The following is a 21,483-nucleotide window of genomic DNA, read 5'->3' as shown; positions in this document are numbered from 1 at the left end:
GTTTATAGCAGCACAATTCACAATAGCTAAACTGTGGAACCAACCTAGATGCCCTTCGGTAGATCAATGGATTTTTAAAATGTGGCATATAAACACACTTTTAACACAATGGAACATTACTCAGCATTAAAAGAGAATAAAATCATGGCATTTTCAGGTAAATGGATGGAGTTGAAGAAGATAATGCTAAGTGAAGTTAGCCAATCCCAAAAAAACAAATGCTGAATATTTTCTCTGATATAAGGAAGCTGATTCATAGTTGGGTAGGGAGGGGGAGCATGGGAGGAGTAGATGAACTCTAGTTAGGGCAGAGGGTGGGAGGGGATGGGAGGGGGCAAGGGGTTAGCAATGATGGTGGAATGTGATGGACATCATTATCCAAAGTACATGCAAGAAGACACGAATTGGTGTGAATATACTTTATGTACAACCAGAGATTATGAAAAATTGTGCTCTATATGTGTAATATGAATTGTAATACATTCTACATTTTTAAATTTATTTTAAAAAATTCTTTTTAATTTAAACATTTGAATTGTGGCTAATTTGCCTAATAAGCGTATTTCACCTGTTAGGTCTATATATTCGTTTATTTATTTTTAATGCTAATTACAACATTCTTTTTACCAGATACAATATCCTTATTTCAGTTTAGGTCTTAAGGTTAAAAAAAAAAATGAGAACTCAATCTAATTTATTAATGTTTCTCTGATAATAAGCAATAATATGAAGAACAACCTGAACTGAAATGTACTTGTTTCACATACAACTACTCCATTAAAATTATACACTAATAATTTGTTAAAAATCACAATGAAATAATATATACCAATTTAATAAAGGTAATATTTTGATTAGAAGCCTATATGTAATTTTCATTCCTTCTTTGCTTATGTATAATTCAAAATTTTCTATAGTTAATATTATTATAATTGTACCAAGAAGAAAAATTTTCTTAAAAAAGGAAGAAAAGATATATTGATGCATTTTAAAGAAGCACACTTACCAGGTCTCTGTGAAGCACCCAATTTGCATGGAGATAATGGATACCATCAAGAATCTGGTAAAGTAATGATTTAACCATAGATCTTGGCAACTGCATGGGCTTTTTATTTGCTTTTGATGCACGGTGAAACTTAATAATATGCTAAAAATTAAAAAAAATACTATAATGATATATAGTCTTCACTAATATCTATGCCAATAAAACACAATTAAGGCTGTAATAAATGCTCTGTATTTTAAAAATTACTTTTTAAAGGCAAAGGACACAAAGAAAATAACTTGAATAAGGTCAAGCAAATAACAATCTATTTTGGGGGGTGAATGGGGGGTTATAATGACTAGATTTACTGAAACCATTAAGATTTTCATTAAAAAGGACCAAAAGGTTAAAAGATTGATATTTAAATGCCTGACTAAAAACAGTACTAGTCATATTCTCTGCAGACAGAATGAAATATTAAAAGTCCACCTCTTTTTGGTACAGAATGAATTCTGGCACAAAATGAAGATGTATTCTTAGGAGTTAATATTAAATAGAAAATAATTAAAAAGGAGGGAGAAAAATAGGGAATTTAATTGTATTGAAATAAATACAATCAGGTCATGATTTTCAAATTTTTACAGCCATGTTATATTGCAGTTTACAAAAACATTGCAATTAAAGAGAAGAATTCTACATACCACCCCTCACCTCCACCTCCACTTCCATCCCCATCCAAAGCATGCCAAAATGGATACCAAGATCAGTTAAAACCCCTATTCAAACAATACTAGTGAAGTTGTCAACAGTGTTCCACTAATTTTAAATAAACCAATGGTATGTAAAATTCTTTATAAACTGTTCAACAGCATTCACTTGATTTTAATAAATAATAAAAAATTTGGTTTTATACTAAAATCAGAGATTTTTAATACAGATATAATGGGAGCTGCATACATAATTTTATACTTTTTATTTATTTATTTATTTTTAATGTGGTGCTAAGGATTGAACCCAGAACCTCACTCTACCGCTGAGCCACAACCCCATTCCCAACTTCATACTTTTAAAAATACAATTTATAGCATTATCCATAAAAAGAATTATGAAAAAAAAGAGGTTCTAGTCAGCACCTGCTATAATAGAATGGCCTCTGGAAGTACCTGTGAATCTGTTAAAGTTATTACTAAACAGATTTTTAATTTATATAGATGATAACACATACCATATTTAATCAAAATTTGATTATCCATAATTTGAATTTACTACCAAATTTGAATTTTTTTTCAGTAGTTATTTAGATAAAATGTTTAAATGCCATGATTCCTAATTTAAAACATTAGAAATTCTAATTTTTTGCTTTTTTCACTTATTGATAAAAACTTCCTAAAAATCTACAAAACCTTGGGGCTGGGGTTGTGGCTCAGCGGTAGAGTGCTTGCCTAGCACGTGTGAGGCTCTGGGTTCAATCCTCAGCACCACATATAGATAAATAAATAAATAAAATAAAGGTATTGTAACCAAGTACAACTAAAAAAAATTTTTAAATTTAAAAATTAAAAAAAAATCTACAAAACCATACACACACTTCTGTATGGTGGACCCAGTTTTAAATGGCAAAATGCTACAAGAGGTCGATCTTAACTTGGAAACTATTCACAAGTATATAACTGATTAAATCTGAACTAATGAACACATCAAAAAAGTAATTTTCACTATGCATATTAGCAAATTATCAACAATTATTTGCATGAAAATACAATCTTGTCACTCAGTAAAATTTTCTTAAGTAAAATTTCTAAATATTACAATATTATCTTCTCAATAAATGTTGGTTTATTGCTCAGCTTCTTTAAAATCAACATTTAAAATTCATTACATTTATTTTGAACTCCTATTAACAGCAAGTTTTCCTTCCTGTGCATTAGCAGTTTGTTATTGCTTACATATGTTCCATACCTATTATAAACAATCCTAAGTATACAGGAAGTTTAGACTTACCCACAAGTCATGTTCTGCATAATCAAACAGCAGCCACACTTTCCTGTCACTGTGGGAAAGGAACACCTTTTGCAATGCAATCACATTAGGGTGCTTCAATTCTCGCAAAAGCTGAATGCAAGAGAAAGAGAGGGATCGCTATCTTGTTAATGAGAAGGGGAAATTATGTATTTCTTATAAATAAAGAATGAAATATCTGAAAATTTCAGAAAACCTAGGTAATCAAAATTTTTTAAAAATATAGTGCACTAGGGGTTGGGGTGGTGGCTCAGTGGTAGAGCGCTCACCTAGCATGCATGAGGCACTGGGTTCAATCCTCAGCACCACATAAAAATAAAATATTGTATCCACCTAAAAATAAAAAATAATTAAAAAATATATATATATATTACACTAAATACCACTACTCAGAGATAAACTCTGTCAATTCCTTAGTGCATTCCTTGTGATCTTTTTTCTGTCTGTTTAAAATGGAATCACTTTAAATAGTAAAACATAAAATGGTGAATGAAAGTAATACTGGGTCACCAAAGAATTAATTATATTTTGGTACATATGAATCATTTCTTACTACAGAAACAGCTACTTGAGAGGCAGAAATCATGTATTTATACAGTTTGTATCCACACTAGCACAGTACTAGTGCTCAACACACATTAACAAAGGGAGAGAGAGCTAACAATCCCTATACTTACCCATGCCATAATGTGTGGCTCAGGATTTTTTTAAAAAGTAGTGGATATAAAGGAATGACTCTCATACCGATGAGTAAAAATTGGAGTTTTAATAAGTTACTATAGTTTGGATCCTAAATATGCCCCAAATGCCCATATGTTGAAGACTTATACCCCAGCTGACAGCACTACTGGGAGAGTGGAAGAACCTTTTAGGGGCTTAGTATAAAGAAATCAAGTCATTGATGGTATGCCATTGAAGGAGATAATGAAACCTGACATTTTAAAGAAAGAAAAGAAACAGGTAAAATTAAATTTTGCACTCTTCCTTGGCTTCCTGGCAGCCACAAGGTAGGCATCCTCTGCCATATGTTCCTGCTCTGATGTACTGGGCCACCTACCACAAGTCCAAACAACAGGATCAAGCAACCATGGACCCAAATCTCTGAAACTATAAGCCAAAATAAACCTTTTTCCTTATTAAGTGATTATCTCAGGTGTTTATCACAGTGACAGAAAGATAACTAACACAGAAAAGGTCCTATAACAACAGTAGAGGGAAAAAAAAAGAGAAGGCTTTCACAAGTACAAGCTTCACAGCTATGCTCTAACAATACAGAGGGAAGATAGATCCGATCACCACGTGAAATTTTAGCATTTGACATATAACAGATAGTTCTTGATAAAATATTTAGTAATAGTGACATTAACTGCTCAAGATAAAAGCCTTATAAATATGCCCTCCTCAGGCTGTTCTTAAACCAGAGTTTAGATTTAATAGGTAAACAACTATATTCAATTTGAGAAATATTTTTATGTCTTTTAAATGTAAAGCTCTGGGGAATATAAAAGAGGGAAAAGGAAGAAAACTTCTATTCATTTTTTTCTTTTTTGTTTTATGTTTATTTATGAAATGATTATCTACAAATGTTTTTCTCGTTAAATTCTAATAACAACTCTACAATGCACAAAGAAGCTGAGGTACAGTATGATAAAAATAACTTGACCAAAGACAATAGTTAGAATGAGAAGGGGGTTGGATTTAAATAGATCGGACTGACTCTTAGTCATGTTTTTTCCCCACTAGAGTAAAAGTTTTGTCTTCAATTCCCACAATGCAGTAGGAAAGACAGACATAAATAGATCAATGAGGCAAAGAAAAATAAATTGCATACCCATTCAAATAATTTGAAATGAGTAAAATGTACTTTAAGTGCCTATCCTGGAATCATGTAAAAAAAAATCTGAACTCTATCTCTGAAATTTTTATAAACTTCCTAATATTTATTTCTTTACTACTTTCAGTGACAGATTTCCTATTACTTCAAATTTTCTCATTTTGTTTCTGTACTTCAGCTCATCTATACCTCAACAACCTTGCCTGAAAGTGATCTGCCAGTTGGGCATGATTCCAGGATATAACTCCCCAGCTTCTGTATCCAACCCATATTCCCTGGAACACAACTAAGAGGTAAGAGCTCAGGTGGTCTGGGTTGACTCCAGCCTATCATCCACTTTTCACAATCTGCCTCAGGGTTCTAACCATATTTCCTATTGGGTCTAGGTGAGAAAGGAAGAACTGGAAGGGAAATAACCAGGGAAGATGTGAGTCCTACTACCTTGGGTAGGGAGAGAGGGAAAGCAAGTGCTCAGCTCGTAGCTTCTACTGCCTAAGACATGTTATGCAATCCTGCTTCTTATTTCAGATGAAAGTACTAGACATAATATGCTCCTAACTAGTTGCATTTTGGAAGGATGCAGAGCTATATCCAGAAAGTTTGTTAGTTTTGAATGCTTTAAGCTCTCTGACTCTATCAAGTACCATTTAATAACCCCATTGTGGTGGCCAGCTTTGGAGGCTCTGGGTAAGAGGCCTCACCCCAGGCACAAGGCTTGTCTCTTTGTGACTTCTTAGTACTGATAAACTTTAAAATATTTGCCTTTATTAAATATATACCCAAAAAGTGTTTTCTTTGAAGCCTCAAGTATAATGGCATGGTGAAACTCCACTTCTACTGAAACACCAAACACTGGCACAGACCCTGAGTCCTGGCCCTCACTTGTCTGGTAGAGGTGATATCACATGTAGAAATATTTAACCATGACTTCTAAAAGATTATGTTTCTCTGTTAACTATAAATTATTGGTCCACTCTACAATAAATCCATTTTAAGTCCCATGTTAAAAATTATTTTCAATAGATAATACATTTACATCATTCAAAAAATCAAAAGCACATAAAAGGATACATACAGAGATGTCTCAATACCAATCCTTGCATTTCCTGAGGGTAAAAATTTTTACTAGTTGCTTGTTAATCCAATGTTTCTTTATGCAAATTAAAGCAAATATGAATATTTTTATCCTCCCTTAGTTACATAAAAGATACTATAATATGCACACTGTTCTGTACCTGTTTTTATAGATTTCTCTCAATACCAATACAGTGTCAATATGTAGAAATCTTTCTTGTTCATTTTTATAGCTGCATGATATTTCTTGGTCACCTTTTTCATTGTGGTAAAATATGTGTAACATAAAATTCACCATTTTAATCATTATTAAGTGAATGATGCAGTAGAATTTGAGTACATTTGCATTATCATGCATTCATCACCACTATCCATCTCCAGAACTTTTCTATCATTCCTAACTGAAATTATGTACCATTAAAAACCTCCCTGTTTCCCTCTTTCCCCAGACCAATGGTAGCCATATTCTACTTTGTGTCTCTATGTTTTTGACTATTCTAAGTACCTCATATAAGAGTAATCATATAGTATTTGCTCTTTTGTATCTAGCTTCTTTCCCTTCATATAATCTTTTCGAGATTCATTCACGTTATAGCACATATCAGAGTTTCATTCCACTTGAAGGCTGCATAATTGCATTGTACATACATACTACCTTTTGTTTATCCACCTATCCTTCAATGTACATTTAGGTCATTTTAGCCTTTTGGCTATTATGAATAATGCTGCTTTGAACACTGAAATACAAAATATATTTGAATTTTTACTTTCGATTCTTTTGTATATACACCCAGAAATGTGACTGCTAGACTTATTTAATTTTTTGAAGAACTGCCATATGTCACCTTTTAATATGACATACATGGAAGAAGAGTATTTTCTTATTCAGCAATATATCCTTTCCAAACCTTGCTATGCTTTTTCTTCTCTATAGATCTATATAAATCACTAAATATCAATGTGAAGGCAGATTAAGGCAAAGAAATAGCAAAGTTAATGTTATCTAGGTCTGTTTTGTTCCCTCTTCTAATTCATCTTTCAACTCTACAGCCAGAATGATGTTTCAAAAATATAAAACTAATCATCTCCATCACTAGAGATAGGTATAAGGTAACAAAGCAAAAGATAGGGGAAAGACCAAATATGAGGGGCTTTGTAAGCCATGCAAAGTGTCACTACTATCCCTGGGATCATGCTGGGTTAGTAGAGAAACCAGCTATTATAAAAGGTACCACACCTTAACTATCTTCTGTATAAGTTTCATGGATAGACCACTGAACAAGCAAGTGTGAGGGCAATGGAGTTTCAGGTGACTCAGATTTAGATTCACTGAAACATATTACTATAATTTACACTATTTACCTGTTTACATCTGCCTTCCCTATAAGCCATAGATTCTTGAACACAAAGATAATTTTTAATTTATCTCTGTATCCCTAGGGAATATAGCCCAATGGTTGACACACTGAAGGAGTTTTTTTTGTTTTTTGTTTTTAAGTGATCTTATTAAGTTTGGGGTTTTACTAGGATCCTAATTAGAATAAGATATACTCTATGTATGTATAAATATGTCAACATATACTCTACTGTCATATATAACTGAAAAGAACAAATAAAAAAAAGTTTGGGGTTTTATTTTTTAATGTTTTCTGGTTTTTTTCTTTTTATTTATTTTTCATTTTATGTGGTGGTGCAGAAAATCAAATAGTGCTTCACACATGCAAGGCAAGTGCTCTACCACTGAATTACAATTCCAAGTTTGGGATTTTAAATGTCACCAAATGCATTAACTCCCAAATGTTTATTTCTAGTCCACATATCCTCTCTGGACTCCAGTTAAGTGTATCCATAACATCCCTACATGAATGTCTAAAGGCCAAAACAGAACTTGTGATCTCTACCTTCCTTACCCGCTATTCCACTTGCTCTTCCCTTTTACTAGCACCCCATCATTCTGTTTCTTAAGTCAAAAACCTCATCTGTTTTATTTTCTATCACCTCTTCAATAACAATTTCCTTGCCCTTCTATTTAAAACTGTAACCACTCTTCTTTTCAGCAAATACTACCCATAATCAAATATACTACAAGTTTATACCTCTTGTCTACAATCCCAAAGAGCTCAGAACCAAAGCTTTCTAGTAACTCACATAGGAAAAAGAATTCTACTTCAATGAAAGAAAAATACTTTGTCAAAGACACATTTCAGTTATATACTTTAATTCTATGGAAGCTACTTTACAACTCTGTATATTATAGGTAACTGATAGCAATGCAGAATAATTCTTGTCTATAGGCATGCAAATTCTGTGCTGTTCAGTAAAGGTTCATTGGCCCTTCTCCTGTCATGAAAGAAGCAAGTTTTTTCTCAATTTTGCACATTCATTTCAATATACCTGATCTATGTCTATTCTAAGAACTTTCCTTTGAAGGAGTTATAAAATTGGCCTGGTTCCTTCATTTAAAAAGTTAAATAAAATATTTAAAATGTGTTTATTCTGTATCTGTATAACAGAACTTTACACTTCAAAATTATCCTTTAATACTCATTAAACAAATATGTCACTTGAACTGACATAAAGCTGTTCATAGGTTATATATTGTCTGTCTCTCTTCATCAACATATAAGCTTGACAAAGACAGATTTTTGTTGGTTTTATGTTCCCAGTGCTTAAAGTGATTCCTAATATATATTTAAGCACTCAATATTTGTCAAATGAATTAAATCTACTGAATGTACTTGATTCTTACAAAACAAACCAGTAAATGGCTTGTAACAAAATGTTGCTACTTTTCATAAATCAATTGCTTTTAAAAAGTGTTTTGAATGATTTTGCTTTTAACAACTGACTAAATTATACTCAAAATAGTAATTGAAAGGACATTTAATTATCCATATTTATTTTAGGCCTAAAAAGGAATAGCTCTCTCAATTAACACCTCCTCTACCACAAAGGTTATACCTAAGATAATCAACTTAAAAGGGGGGAAGGTTTATTTTGGATTATGGTTTCATAAGTTTTAGTCCATGGTCTCTGGCTGAGTTGCTTTGGGCTTGTGGAGAGAAACACATGGCAGAAGAGGCCTGTTTTACCTCATGCTGACTGGAAAACAAAAAGACGGAGAAGAAGATTTTGTGGTTCCAATATCTACTTCAGTATCTTCCTTCTAGTAGACTCCATCTACTAAAGATTCTATTCCCTCCCAATAGCTCCATAATCTGGGGACAAAGGCTTCAACACAGGAACCTTTCAGGGACATTCAAGAACCAAACTATAACAAGAATATATTCATTATTCCCAGTTACTAAAACAAACAACAAAAAGGTAAGCTTTTCTACCACAATTACTAAAACAAATGAGTAACAATAAATAACCTAAATGTTCAATATAAGAAAACTGATAATTATAGTATATCCACATATTGAAGCCTCAAATACATCCACTGAAAGTTTTCAATTACATGAAAAAGTCTTATGCTATAATGTTGTGATGTAATAATAAAAGGCTATAAAATATAAAATATAAAATGTAATGTTTATAAAATAGGAAATAAACCAAAACACTAATAGTAGCTATCTGTGGATGTGAAATATGGATTTTCTTTCATTTTTTTCTATTTATAAGCTATCCACCATGAGCATTACTCCTAATTCTAAAAAACACAAATGCACACCCCAAAAGAAAGCCTTTCCCTCCATAAATTCACCTAACAAAGAGGATACCATTTTACCTCAGAGCATCATGTGGTTATCTGAGAAGGGTCACATGCAAGGTGATGGTCATGCTGATACTTTCCCTAACTCAGCAAAATCAAATTTTACTATGGACTTTAATCTCGTCTCACAGATTTTTGCTCAACATAACATCATGCAACTACAAATAGGTTTAATCCTATTTAAACAGTAGTTAAGTAGACCATGATTTTCCTGTGACCTGTCACTTAAAATCAAGTCAATTTTCTATTCTTGTTTGATCTCTTAAAAATAACAGTATGATTCATATGACCAACAATATTTCCCCTTGGTGAGAATAGTGTCAATGAATTCTCAAAGTACTGAGTATACCCCTTTTTTATGTAGAACACTCTCTCTTCCTCTCCGAAAGAACTAACGATAAATGAAGTAATATATTTTACAGTATATCAGGAGACTTGCCCAATTCCAAAAATCCCCAGTATTCCTAAAACTGTAATTTAAGGATCAGCATTTTGAAATTTAACGTTTTCAGACCTATGACAGGTCTTTTAGAAGCTGGTCATTACAAGCATATCAGATACATTGTAACCTTCCAGCAGGTGGCACTCATACTCTGAAAAGGGGTCTATAAACACAATAACCCAGCCCTGGTTCAAAGTGGCTCTAAATTTTTTGCCTTATTTTACTTTAGTGGCACTACTTAGGTGCAAGTCACAAGCTCCAGGGAGGTCAGTGTTCCCCACTACCACCCAGTAGAAGTGATATTGTAGTAGCAAACATACTGCAAAAAATACAGGTTTTAGAACTCATAGATAAGTTAGAGTCCTGACATACTAACAGTACGACAGAAATCAAGTTACCTTATAAACATACACACAGATTCTGTAAGGAATTAATTAATATGAGGAGATAAGTATATAACTCAATGCTTGAAACTGATTAAGCACTTGACAAATTACAGTTATCACTCTGATAACCATCACTATTTACAAGAATGTTAGGACTAAATGAGGTAATCTATATAGAATGCCTGGCTTATGGTAAATTCTTGATAAAAAGTACTGTTGTTAGACTTAAGTGAAGAAAACTACCCACTCAAGGCAGTCAGAGATAATCATCAGAAAGAAATGGACTGCCATGGGAAAAAAAAGAGCCTGAAACACTTCTTTAATATAACATATAATATTATAGCTACATAAAAGCTATATATATTTTACAGAAATCTAGTTTTTTTCTGAGTTCAAGTTCTGCATGTACTTAACTGAAGAGATAAATGAATATGGTATATTTATTATTATTAATCCATAGATTCAAAGTTGAATATCACTTTTCACCCTTTTATCAAACCCACCCCCAACCAATCTTTGCCTGTTTTTTACTTTCCATTCATTAAGATCTTTGCTCTTAATGATCTCTTTCTCTCCAAATCCTATAGGGATTATCTATACTATTCATTTAGAATTTACTAAATGACCTCTTATATAATCTATCTTTTTAATACATATTCTATTGTTTTATATATAAACATAACTTAAATGATGTACACATATGCTTATATAAAGTATATATCTAAACTTGTAAACTTATATAAAGTATATATACTTATAACTTATAAGTATATATACACTTATATTAACTATTTAGTAAATTATATGGTCATTCCATACATGAATATTATCAATTCATCAACAAATCCTTTTAGTTATCTTTTTAAGTCCTCCTGTTACCCCAGAAGTCAAAAGTTATTCAGGGGGCTCAGTGGTAGAGTGCTAGCCTAGCAGGTGCGAGGCACTGGTTTCGATCCTCAGCACCGCATTAAAAATAAATAAAATAGGGCTGGGGTTGTGGCTCAGTGGTAGAGCGCTCACCTAGTGCGTGTAAGGCCCTGGGTTCAATCATTAGCGCCACATAAAAATAAATAAATAAAACAAAGGTATTGTGTCCAACTACAACTAAAAAATAAATATCTTTTAAAAATCAATAGTAGTTAAATAAATAAATAAAATAAAGGTATTGTGTCCAACTACTACTAAAAAATATTTTTAAAAAAGTTATTCAGAAAGTGGGTTGACCATAGAAAAAGGTTAATTTTGAAAGCAATGTGGCCAATATGTCTAAGAGCGAGAAGGGGGAGAAAATATGATAAGAGCAGAAAGGAGGGGATGGGGAGAAAAAGAAGGAAAGACAGAATTAATAGGATTTAGTAATTAATAGAGGGCAGATATATATATATATATATACACACACATATACATACATACATATATATATATATATATATATATATATATATATATTATCAGAGAAGTAAAATTGAGGGACAAGGAAAAGCATCATTACAAGTTTGAGGTGGGGAGAAATGCTAATTTTAGAATCAGACATGATAAATTTGAGATGTTCATGGGACATATTGACAGTGGTCCTGATTATCGGGATCTGGAGCTCAGGAGAGACTGCTGGACTTGACTTCATGAACATAGAGAAGAGATTGCCCAGAAAGTGTTTCACATAAGAAGAAGGGCAATTAATACAGAATTCTGTAGGAAAATGAAAGCACTAAAGGGCCTAAAAGTGACATTTAAAAGAAAAAGGATCACAGATTCAGAATAACTGCTCCGAGAAGTAGGAGACTCCTCCAGGGAGAGGCCATTGTAATGAAAATGAAGAAAAGTATCCTTCCTCCAAGAAGGGAGAATAGAGAATTTCAAGTAAGAGAAAGACTAATTTGATCTGTCATACTCTGTTGGAGGTATATAGGAAGTTTAGAAAGATGATTTCTTACCCCTGAAACCTTAAATTCCAGGAAGACAGATATCATGTCTGTCTTGTTCATTGTTATTTATTGCACTCAACAAGCCCAGCCATGTGTGGGCACTTAAATACTTTTTGAACTAATATGAAAGCAGAAACAAAGCCAGATTAGAACAAAAGCTTAGCTGCCCTTGATAGTTAATGGTGAAGAGAAATCACCTGGCTATAAATGCAGGGGCATTTTATGGGCTCCTGGAAGTGCTTTTCTTTGTTATAACAGGAAAGACTTCAACATTTGTTAAATATGGAGACAGAAGAATTCATGGAGAAGATAAGATTTTACATGTGACCCTTCTCAGATTTGGTAGTTTTAGCCCAAATGAGTATCTAACTGGTAGAAGATTTTTTAAAATTTTTAAATGAGTAGGGGGAAAAAAATCAAGCAAGGCAGGATTAAGATTCAGAATAGAATAGCCTCCACATTAGCAAGAAAGTAGAGCAAAATAGCTACTAAACTGTCATCTTTTCTCGACTTTCTCCCTTCCTTAACTTCTCAGCTCCCAAACTCTAATTTAAAGAGGTTCCTTGTAGCAGTGTCAAAAAGGCACTGTAGAAGTCAGAGGTTTGTAAGGCAAAGTGGTAAGGAGATGGTAGAACTGGGAATGAGGAATGAAGAAGTAGCAGCTACAGAAAGATCCAAGAGCTTCTGGGTTAAGCATGTGCCTCCATGCCTGGCTCAAGGGGATGTTCTTAAATCAAGGGTTACCAACAGTATTAGTTGGTAAGTAAGTGATATGGACCAACATCATTAAAAACCAAACCAAACCATGATCTCAGATAAATATCCATGGTTTGGAACATTTCAATTCTAAATCTATAGAATCAACTGAATGTGAGCACTTTTTAAAATACATGATCAAACAAAATAATGGCGCTATGTCAGAAGTTGCTCCCCCTCCCCCAACCTCTCTTTTTGCAGAGACAGGATCTCACCATATTTCCCAGGCTGGTCTTGCATTCCTGGGCTCAAGGCGATCCTCCCACCTCAGCCTCCCAAGTAGCTGGAGCTACAGGTACATTGCCGCCACACCCAGCTAGAAGTTTCTTTTAAACTAAAATTGTTTCTTAGAATATCAGTAACACTGAAGGTCCTTGACCTGTTCCACCAGTATTCACACTGGCTGGCTTCTTGCTTGCATCCTACCTCATGTGACATCAAACCACCTCTAGGTTGCCCAGTTCACCAAGCTGCCTCATACTACAGCTGCTCTGCTGCCAGAAAGGCTTTAAACCCAACCTGCAAAAACCTTGAAGCTTCAGCTCAAGCATCCAGTCCTTTATGAAGCCTTTTCCTATTGGCCACTTTTCACTCTCAACCTCAACTAACCTCTCAAAATACTGACCAAGAATTCATTGGTATCCCGCTGTCATACAACTGTAACATCTGAGGTTTTAGTTGTTTACTTCTCTTCCTAACCAGACAATACCTAAGGGTTGGAACCCTTTTAAAAAATTCATCTTATTGTTCTCCAGTACCTAGCACTAAACTTATCATATACTGTAGACTCAAAACAAAGTGAAATTTTAAAAATATTGCCCCAAATTTTAGAAATACAAAACCTAAACTAGCTACCAAAGCAATACTCTAAATAGAGGTTTACAGTTTTTCCAAATTCTGAAATCACCATTAAAGCTACTGAATTTGAACCACAGAAATAAGGAATCACAAAACAAAACAAAAAAATTCAAAAGCAATATGTACTGTCTTTGCCCAAAACACTAAGGATGCAAGTTTAAACAGAACTCAGTGTATACTATGTTGTCTTCCCAGAGGTAAATCTGATTAAATCTATAATTCTACTTGTAGGAATGTTTAATTACACAACTGTGTTTCTATTGGCCCTAACCTACAGATTTCCTATATCTTCAAAAATGGTGGTGAAACTCTGAACAGAATGATGAAATTTATATTAGAAGTCATAAATCTTTCGTTTATCATGAGTCACTTTTGCTTAACTAGTGGTATATCCTAATGACTTGGGCACACAGAAAGTTTTAAACATTTTTAAATTATAAAAAAAAAAAAAAATGTGTTCAGGGCTGGGGTTGTGGCTCAGCGGTAGAGTGTTCACCTAGCAGGTGCAAGGCCCTGGGTTTGATCCTCAGCACCACATAAAAATAAATAAATAAAATAAAGGTATTGTGTCCAACTACAACCAAAAAAATAATTCTTAAAAAAGATGTGTTCAATACAAGATCAGAATCATAAATACAGAAAACCACAAAGAAAATAAATTACCTGTAATCCAACCCACCAAAAAAAATCTCCAAATCTTTTTCATATGCATATGTATATATAGTAATAACAATCACTGTGACCACAAAAAAGCTGCTATTTATTATGCTTTTATCACCAGATAACATAGGCACCATGCTAAGCAACACAAACACATTATTTTATTTAATCTTTAAAAACAACTCAAGTAGGTACTTTCTTTTAAACAGCCTTTGGGCTTTTATTTATTTTACACTCATTATGTCATGAATTCACAGGGTATAGATTTCAGCAGCACAGGCTTCTTTCCTCTGGTTCTCACAAAATGCACTTTTCTGGGTGGGACAGGCTGGTGCTTCATTCAGTTAAACCTAGATATCTTTCTCTTTGTCTTCCTTCTTTTTCTGATCATTTTCCTTTATGTGTTCAGGAAGCTATCTTGGTTTAAAAGAGTAATCAATATGCTCAATGCATAACATTAATTTTCTTGGCAAAATCCTGCCCTTGTTTGTTTACAATGCTTACCACACACCAGACAACACCTTAGACTCCTCCAGTTTTGCCATGGTAACTATTGTGGGACAGTCCTTTTTGAACAATATTCATATGTATGTGGCCAAAGGAAAAACTCCATATTTTCTTAAAAGTCTAAAGAACAAATAGCAGACGTCTCTCTTCTTTCCCTTTGTGTTGTCATTTTGGTAAATTACTAGAAGATTTCAGTTTCAGCCAGAAGGTACTATTTTTTTTAAATTAGAGGATTATAGTTATACAAGTGGCTGGATTCATTTTGACAAAAAATCATACATGCATGGAACTTGATTTCAATCCCTGGCCCCCACTTCTCTTGCCTCCCTTCCCCTATCCTCCTTCCTCTCTCTATTGATCTTCCTTTGCATGTTTATTTATTTATTTCTGATTGGTACTTTCTACATATACATAAAAGTGAAATTCCCTGTGGTATATTCATATATGCATATAATGCAATTTTATTAAATTCATTCCAGATTTCCTCTCCTTTCCTATTCCTCCTCCCTTCCCACCCACCTCCTTCATATACTCCATTGAGCCTCCCTATATCCAATCCTGCCTTCTTTCCCTTATTTTACTCTAGCAGAAGACACTATTTTTAAGTTTCTCTCTTATAGTGGAAAAATTGAGGTGGCTAAGAGGTTAAGTAATTTATATGAAGACACACACAGCTAATACATGGCAAAACATGGATTAAATAAATCTTTTTGGTGCCTTAGTTTCAAATCATATCTACATATATATGTGTACAAACATATAATATTTTCAAATAGGAACACAAAACCATACAGTTTTGAAACCAACCTTTTTTTTTTACTTAATGTTTACATAATATCAACAACTTTTCTGTCAATAAACATCTGCCACATCAGCAGTGTTCATGGTTGCCAGGTATGGCATTGTCTGGGTATGAAATAAATAATTGTAGAATACTTATGTTACTCCAACATTACAAATGCTTTTTAATATAATTAACAATGCTATAATGAATAGTTTTATATATCTGTCTGATTAACTCCTTAAGATAAAAATACCCAAAAAAGAAGAAAGCCCTCTTTTGTGGACTTCTGATACTTCTTCAGTTCCTAGCTACATTTTGATTACTTAAACTCTCTATCCACTCATTCCTGAGGGGCATCCTCCACAGTAACTTCTGCTTACCCTGCAGATACAGCACACAGGATGTGCCCTGGAGAGTTGACTCCCTCCTCCTTTACCTCCACCAAGGCTAAGAGACAGAGAAACATTACTTACTGACATCATTGTTGCAATTCTTATCTCCAGTCCCACCCATCAGCCTGAATACATTCCTAGGAATATATAGAGGGACACACTCTCTGACCAACCTTCTAAGCAAGTTTTCTGCAATTGTGCTGGCTGGCAATTGGCAGGCTATCACCCTCCCCCTGCTTTTACTTTCCTGTTTCAAAACTCTTCCACATGATGACACTGAGAATGAGACTTTTCTTTCATTTTGCAAGCGTAACATCAATTTTGTGCATTCTATGATTTGGAACTAATAATATATTTTGGTTGTTTCAATAACAACAACAAGAACAAAAAAGCTGGTAAGAAGGTGCAAGGTGAATCACCACCTTATATAGAGAAGTTCAAACTTTTAAACTTCATTTATAATTAAAATGATTTTAATGAACAATTTGATATTCCAACTGGCTCTCTTTATCCTTCCACTTGAAATATGCTTAAGAAATAAATTCCTAGGTCTGGAGTTGTAGCTCAGTGGTATACTGCTTTCCCCTCACCTGTGAGGCACTGGGCTCTATCCTCGGCAATAAATAAATAAATAAGCAAACAAACAAATAAATAAATAAATAAATGTACTGCGTCCATCTACAATGAAAAATATTTAAAGAAATAAATACCTAGAAGGAGCTGGGGCTCAGTGGTAGTGCACTTGACTAGCGAGTGTGAGGCACTGGGTTCGATTCTCAGCACCACATATAAATAAGTAAAGGTCCATCACAAACTAAAAAATATATTTTAAAAAAAAAGAAATACCTAGAAAAGATGTGCCTTGATTAAGAATCAGTTCATGTTCTTGATTGTTTCCTACACTGTGAAGAAACTTTTCAGTTTGATACCATCCCATTTATTGATTCTTGATTTTACTTCTTACATTTTATGAGTCTTATTGAGGAAGTTGGTTCCTAAGCTGACACGTTGGACGGCTGGGCCATCTCTGGTCTAATGCCTAGATCCTTGATCCACTTATAGTTGAGTTTTATGCAGGTTGAGATATAGGGGTTCCATTTTATTCTATTATCCATGGATTTCCAGTTTTTCCAGCACCATTTGTTAAAGAAGCTATCTTTCCACCAATGTATATTTATGGCACCTTTGTCTAGAGTGAGATAATTGTATTTATGTGGGTTTTTCTCTGTGTCTTCTATTCTGCTCCCATGGTCTTCATGTCTGTTTTGGTGCCAATACCACGCTGTTTTTGTTACTATAGATCTGTAGTATAATTTAAGGTCTGGTATTATGATGTTTTCTATATCACTTTTCTCTCTACAGATTACTTTGGCTATTCTGGGCCTTATATTTTTCCAAATAAATTTCATGATCGCCTTTTCTATTTCTGTGAAGTTTCTTCACAGCAAAGGAAACAAATGTGAGCAGAGATCCTACAGAATGTGAGAAAATCTTTACCACTAGTACCTCAGATAAGGCATTGATTTCTAGGATATACAAAAAGTACTCAAAATCTTGGCACCAGAAAAATACATAACCCAGTCAATAAATGGGCAAAGGAACTGAACAAATACTTCACAGAGGAAGAAATACAGATGGTCAAAAAATATATGAAAAAATGTTCAACATCTTTAGCAATTAAAGAGATGCAAATTAAAACTACACAGAGATTCCATCTCACTCTAGTCAGAATGGCAATTATAAAGAATACATATAATAATAACTGTTGGTGAAAATGTGGAGAGAAAGGTACTCTCATACATTGTTGGTGGGACTGCAAATGGGTGTAACTACTATGTAAAGCAATATAGAGATTGCTTAGAAAACCTGGGATGGAACCACTGTTTAACCCAGTTATCCTACTCTTCAGTCTATACCCAAAGGACTTAAGAACAGCACACTACAGTGGTGCAGCCACATCAATATTTATAGCAGCTCAACTCACAATAGCCAAGCTATGGAACTAGGTGTCCTTCAAAGGATGAATGAATAAAGAAAATGTGGTATATATCCACATAATAATGGTATATTACTCACCCATCAGGAAGAATGAAATAATGGCATTTGCCAGTAAATGGATGGAACTGGAGAATATCATGCTAAGTGAAATAAGCCAATCCCCAAAAAACCCAAAGGCCAAATGTTCTCTCTGATTTGTGGATGCTAATCAAAACAAGGAAGGTTGGGAAAGGGAAAAATATAAATCCATTAGATTAGACAAAGGGAAATGAAGGGATGAGAAAGGGGAGTCGAATAGGTAAGACAGTAGAATTAAACAGACATAACTTTCCTAGACTTGTATTTGAATACACAACTGGGGTAAATCTGCATCATGTACAGTCACAATTTGCCAAAATACATTCTACTGTCATGTATTACTAAAAAGGACAAATTTTAAAAAAATTAAAAAGAAACAATGTAATAAGCAAGAAATAGCAGACTGCTTCAAATTATGTGAACAACAACCAGACTTCACATAGGAATTTTTTTCAGTGCTAGAGATTGAACCCAGGGCCTTGTTCATGCAAGTACTCTACCACAGAGTTACACCCCCAGCCCTAAACAGGAACTTTATTCATGAAAATCCAATTTCTTGGAAGTAGGTAAAGAGGTATTCTACCATTATCTACACAAGAAAATGACAACACCTAAGTAACTACAGAATAAAAAAGCAGAAATTCTAATTTAATTTTCTTTATATATATATATATATATATATTATTTTTTTAGAGAGAATTTTTTAATATTTATTTTTTAGTTCTCGGCGGACACAACATCTTTGTTTGTATGTGGTGCTAAGGATCGAACCCGGGCCACACGCATGCCAGGCAAGCACGCTACCGCTTGAGCCACATCCCCAGCCCATCTAATTTAATTTTCAATTCTAATTGTACTTCACACTCATGCTAGACAATACTTTAAAAAGCTACAGAATTCTTGAAATTTTTATATATATCTCTACATACACAGAGATACATATGGTAGAATCTAACCAAAAACAATATTAAAGATAAAATTTCCTATGCATAAATCATCTAATTTTTAAAGATATGCATCATAATATCATTATGTGTTACTATTTCTCAAAGCAAATAAATAGAATCTTGACTTTAGAAATTCATCATCACAAAAAAATATTCTAGTATCAATTTTAATTTCTCTCTTTTTTATAGCACTGGGATTAAACCCAGGGCCTCGGGAATTCTAGGCAAGCACTCTGAGAACTACAACCCCAGCCTTATTTTACTTCATTATTTATATTTTGAAATAGGGTCTCACTAAATTGCCCAGGCTGGGCTTGAACTTGTGATCCTCCTGTCTCTGCCTCCCAAGTAGCTGGAATTATAGGCATGTGCCACTGTAAACGGCTATATCAATTCTAATTTCATGCTTTCAAATTCATTGTTTTTCTTAACCCAGAGTCTTACACATGCCAGGAAAGTACCCTACCCCTTAGCTATATTGCCAATCCCTTTTTAATTTTGTTTTGAGGCAGGGTCTCCCTAAATTCAGGTTGGACTCACACTTTCAATCCTCTTGCCTCAGCCTCCCAAATCAAATTTATTCTTTAATTCAATCAACAAAATATGTATACAGTTGAAAATACTACATATGCAACTAGATCACATACAATAATGTAAACTACTAGACACCATTTGAAAGGAAAAAATACTTGTAACTAAAGAAAGCAAAAAACAACAGAAAAATACTAATTTCTAAACTAACAAAATTCATCTTGAAGCCAACTCAACCAAACACAGCTTTGTTAAATGAGCCTTCACTTCATACTTTCTCCAAGTGCCAAGACTGCTGAGAGAGGATCTGTTCTTTTCACATGGGAGAAATTCTGAAACCACCATGTTTTATCACTGTCAGATCTACCTGACTTGTCCATAGCATCAGAAGCCAACCACACAGAAACACCTCTGAAGAGGGCCCTGAGCCATCAATCAAAAGACAGAGCAAGTCTAAATGGAAATAAAATACACTCCTTGTCTCAGGTCACTTAGGCTGCTATAACAAATTACCATAGACTATGTAGCTTATAAACAAAAGAAATTTACTTTTCACAATTCTGGAGACCCGGAATTGTAAGATCAAGGTGCTGGCAGATTCAGTGTCTGGTGACCAACCACCTCCTTAAACACTATTCTCTCTTAACACCATAATCTCTAGTCGGGGAAGTGGGGTAGGGATTTCTCTAAAGTCTCTTTCTTAAGGGCACTAGTCTCACCTTCACCTTAAGAGAATTTCAACATACAAATTTTGGGGGAACACAGATATTCAGATCATACACCCATAAAGCACATAAGAAGAATAAAACCTAACCACAAACTTCATTTCCCCATTACATTCAAGCCCTGCATATATAAAACAACAACGAAGCAGCGGATAAGCCACAAGTTATCTAATCTTACACCAAACTATAATACTAGAACTTACAAATTATCCATGACTATCAGATACCCATTATAAACTATAAAGTACTCAAAAAAATGAAAGGCAGTGTAATAAATGAGTAATTTTATAGAGAAAAAAATCTTACACTAATTAAACCTAATGAAAAAAAAACATGATACCTACTATAGGCCTATAAGAAATATATTGTGATATACAATATAATATCTACATATTTATTTGTTAATAATGGATAAATAGTGAATAAAAGCTATTTTCTACAAAAAATTTAAAAATAATAGATTGTGTTTATTTACTAATTACACCTTCAATATCCAGGCTAATTATAGTCATGAGCTGCATGACATTTCAGTCAACAATGTGTGATGGTCCCATAAAATAAAAATGGAGCTGAAAACTACCTATCACCTAGTAACACCTAAGCCCCACAATGTCAAAGTGAAGGACATTACTGATGTGTCTTTTTTTATGATACTAGTGTAAACAAACCTACTGTGCTGCCAGTCATTTCAGAGTACAACAGTAAAATTGTATATAGTACTTGATAATGATAAAAGATGATGATGTTACTGGTAGATGTATTTACTATAATATGCTTTTTACCATTATTTTTAGGAAGTATTCCTACTTATGAAAAAAATCATCTTCTTGGAATGAGACCATCGTTTGACCCGTTGTCCCTCTCCTC

The 21,483-nt window shown here is 33.7% G+C and overlaps 2 protein-coding genes across 7 annotated transcripts in view; one reads left to right on the top strand and one right to left on the bottom strand.

Moving 5' to 3' along the window:
- Positions 1-21,483, top strand: part of Amd1 (adenosylmethionine decarboxylase 1) — a 530,556-nt gene that overhangs the window by 354,094 nt on the left and 154,979 nt on the right. The gene's annotated exons all lie outside the window — the stretch shown is intronic.
- The window catches only part of Cdk19 (cyclin dependent kinase 19), a 159,031-nt gene that overhangs the window by 51,096 nt on the left and 86,452 nt on the right, over positions 1-21,483 (bottom strand). For 3 of the 6 annotated variants that reach the window (XM_076858353.2, XM_076858355.2, XM_076858354.2), the window contains exons 3-4: positions 2,987-3,097; positions 1,007-1,147 (exon numbers count right to left, since the gene is read on the bottom strand). The exons of 2 other annotated variants lie outside the window; for them this stretch is intronic. In XM_076858353.2, coding sequence (XP_076714468.1) covers positions 1,007-1,147; positions 2,987-3,097 — 252 coding nt within the window. Of the gene's footprint in view, positions 1-1,006; positions 1,148-2,986; positions 3,098-21,483 lie in introns of those variants that run through there. One more of the 6 variants, XM_076858357.2, reaches the window with a different exon arrangement.

This window comes from Callospermophilus lateralis, chromosome 6 (genome assembly GCF_048772815.1).
Source record: "Callospermophilus lateralis isolate mCalLat2 chromosome 6, mCalLat2.hap1, whole genome shotgun sequence".
NCBI classification, from domain to species: Eukaryota; Metazoa; Chordata; class Mammalia; order Rodentia; family Sciuridae; genus Callospermophilus; species Callospermophilus lateralis.
The sequence above is the reverse complement of the archived record's forward strand: the minus strand, read 5'-3'. Positions and strand labels throughout refer to the sequence as shown.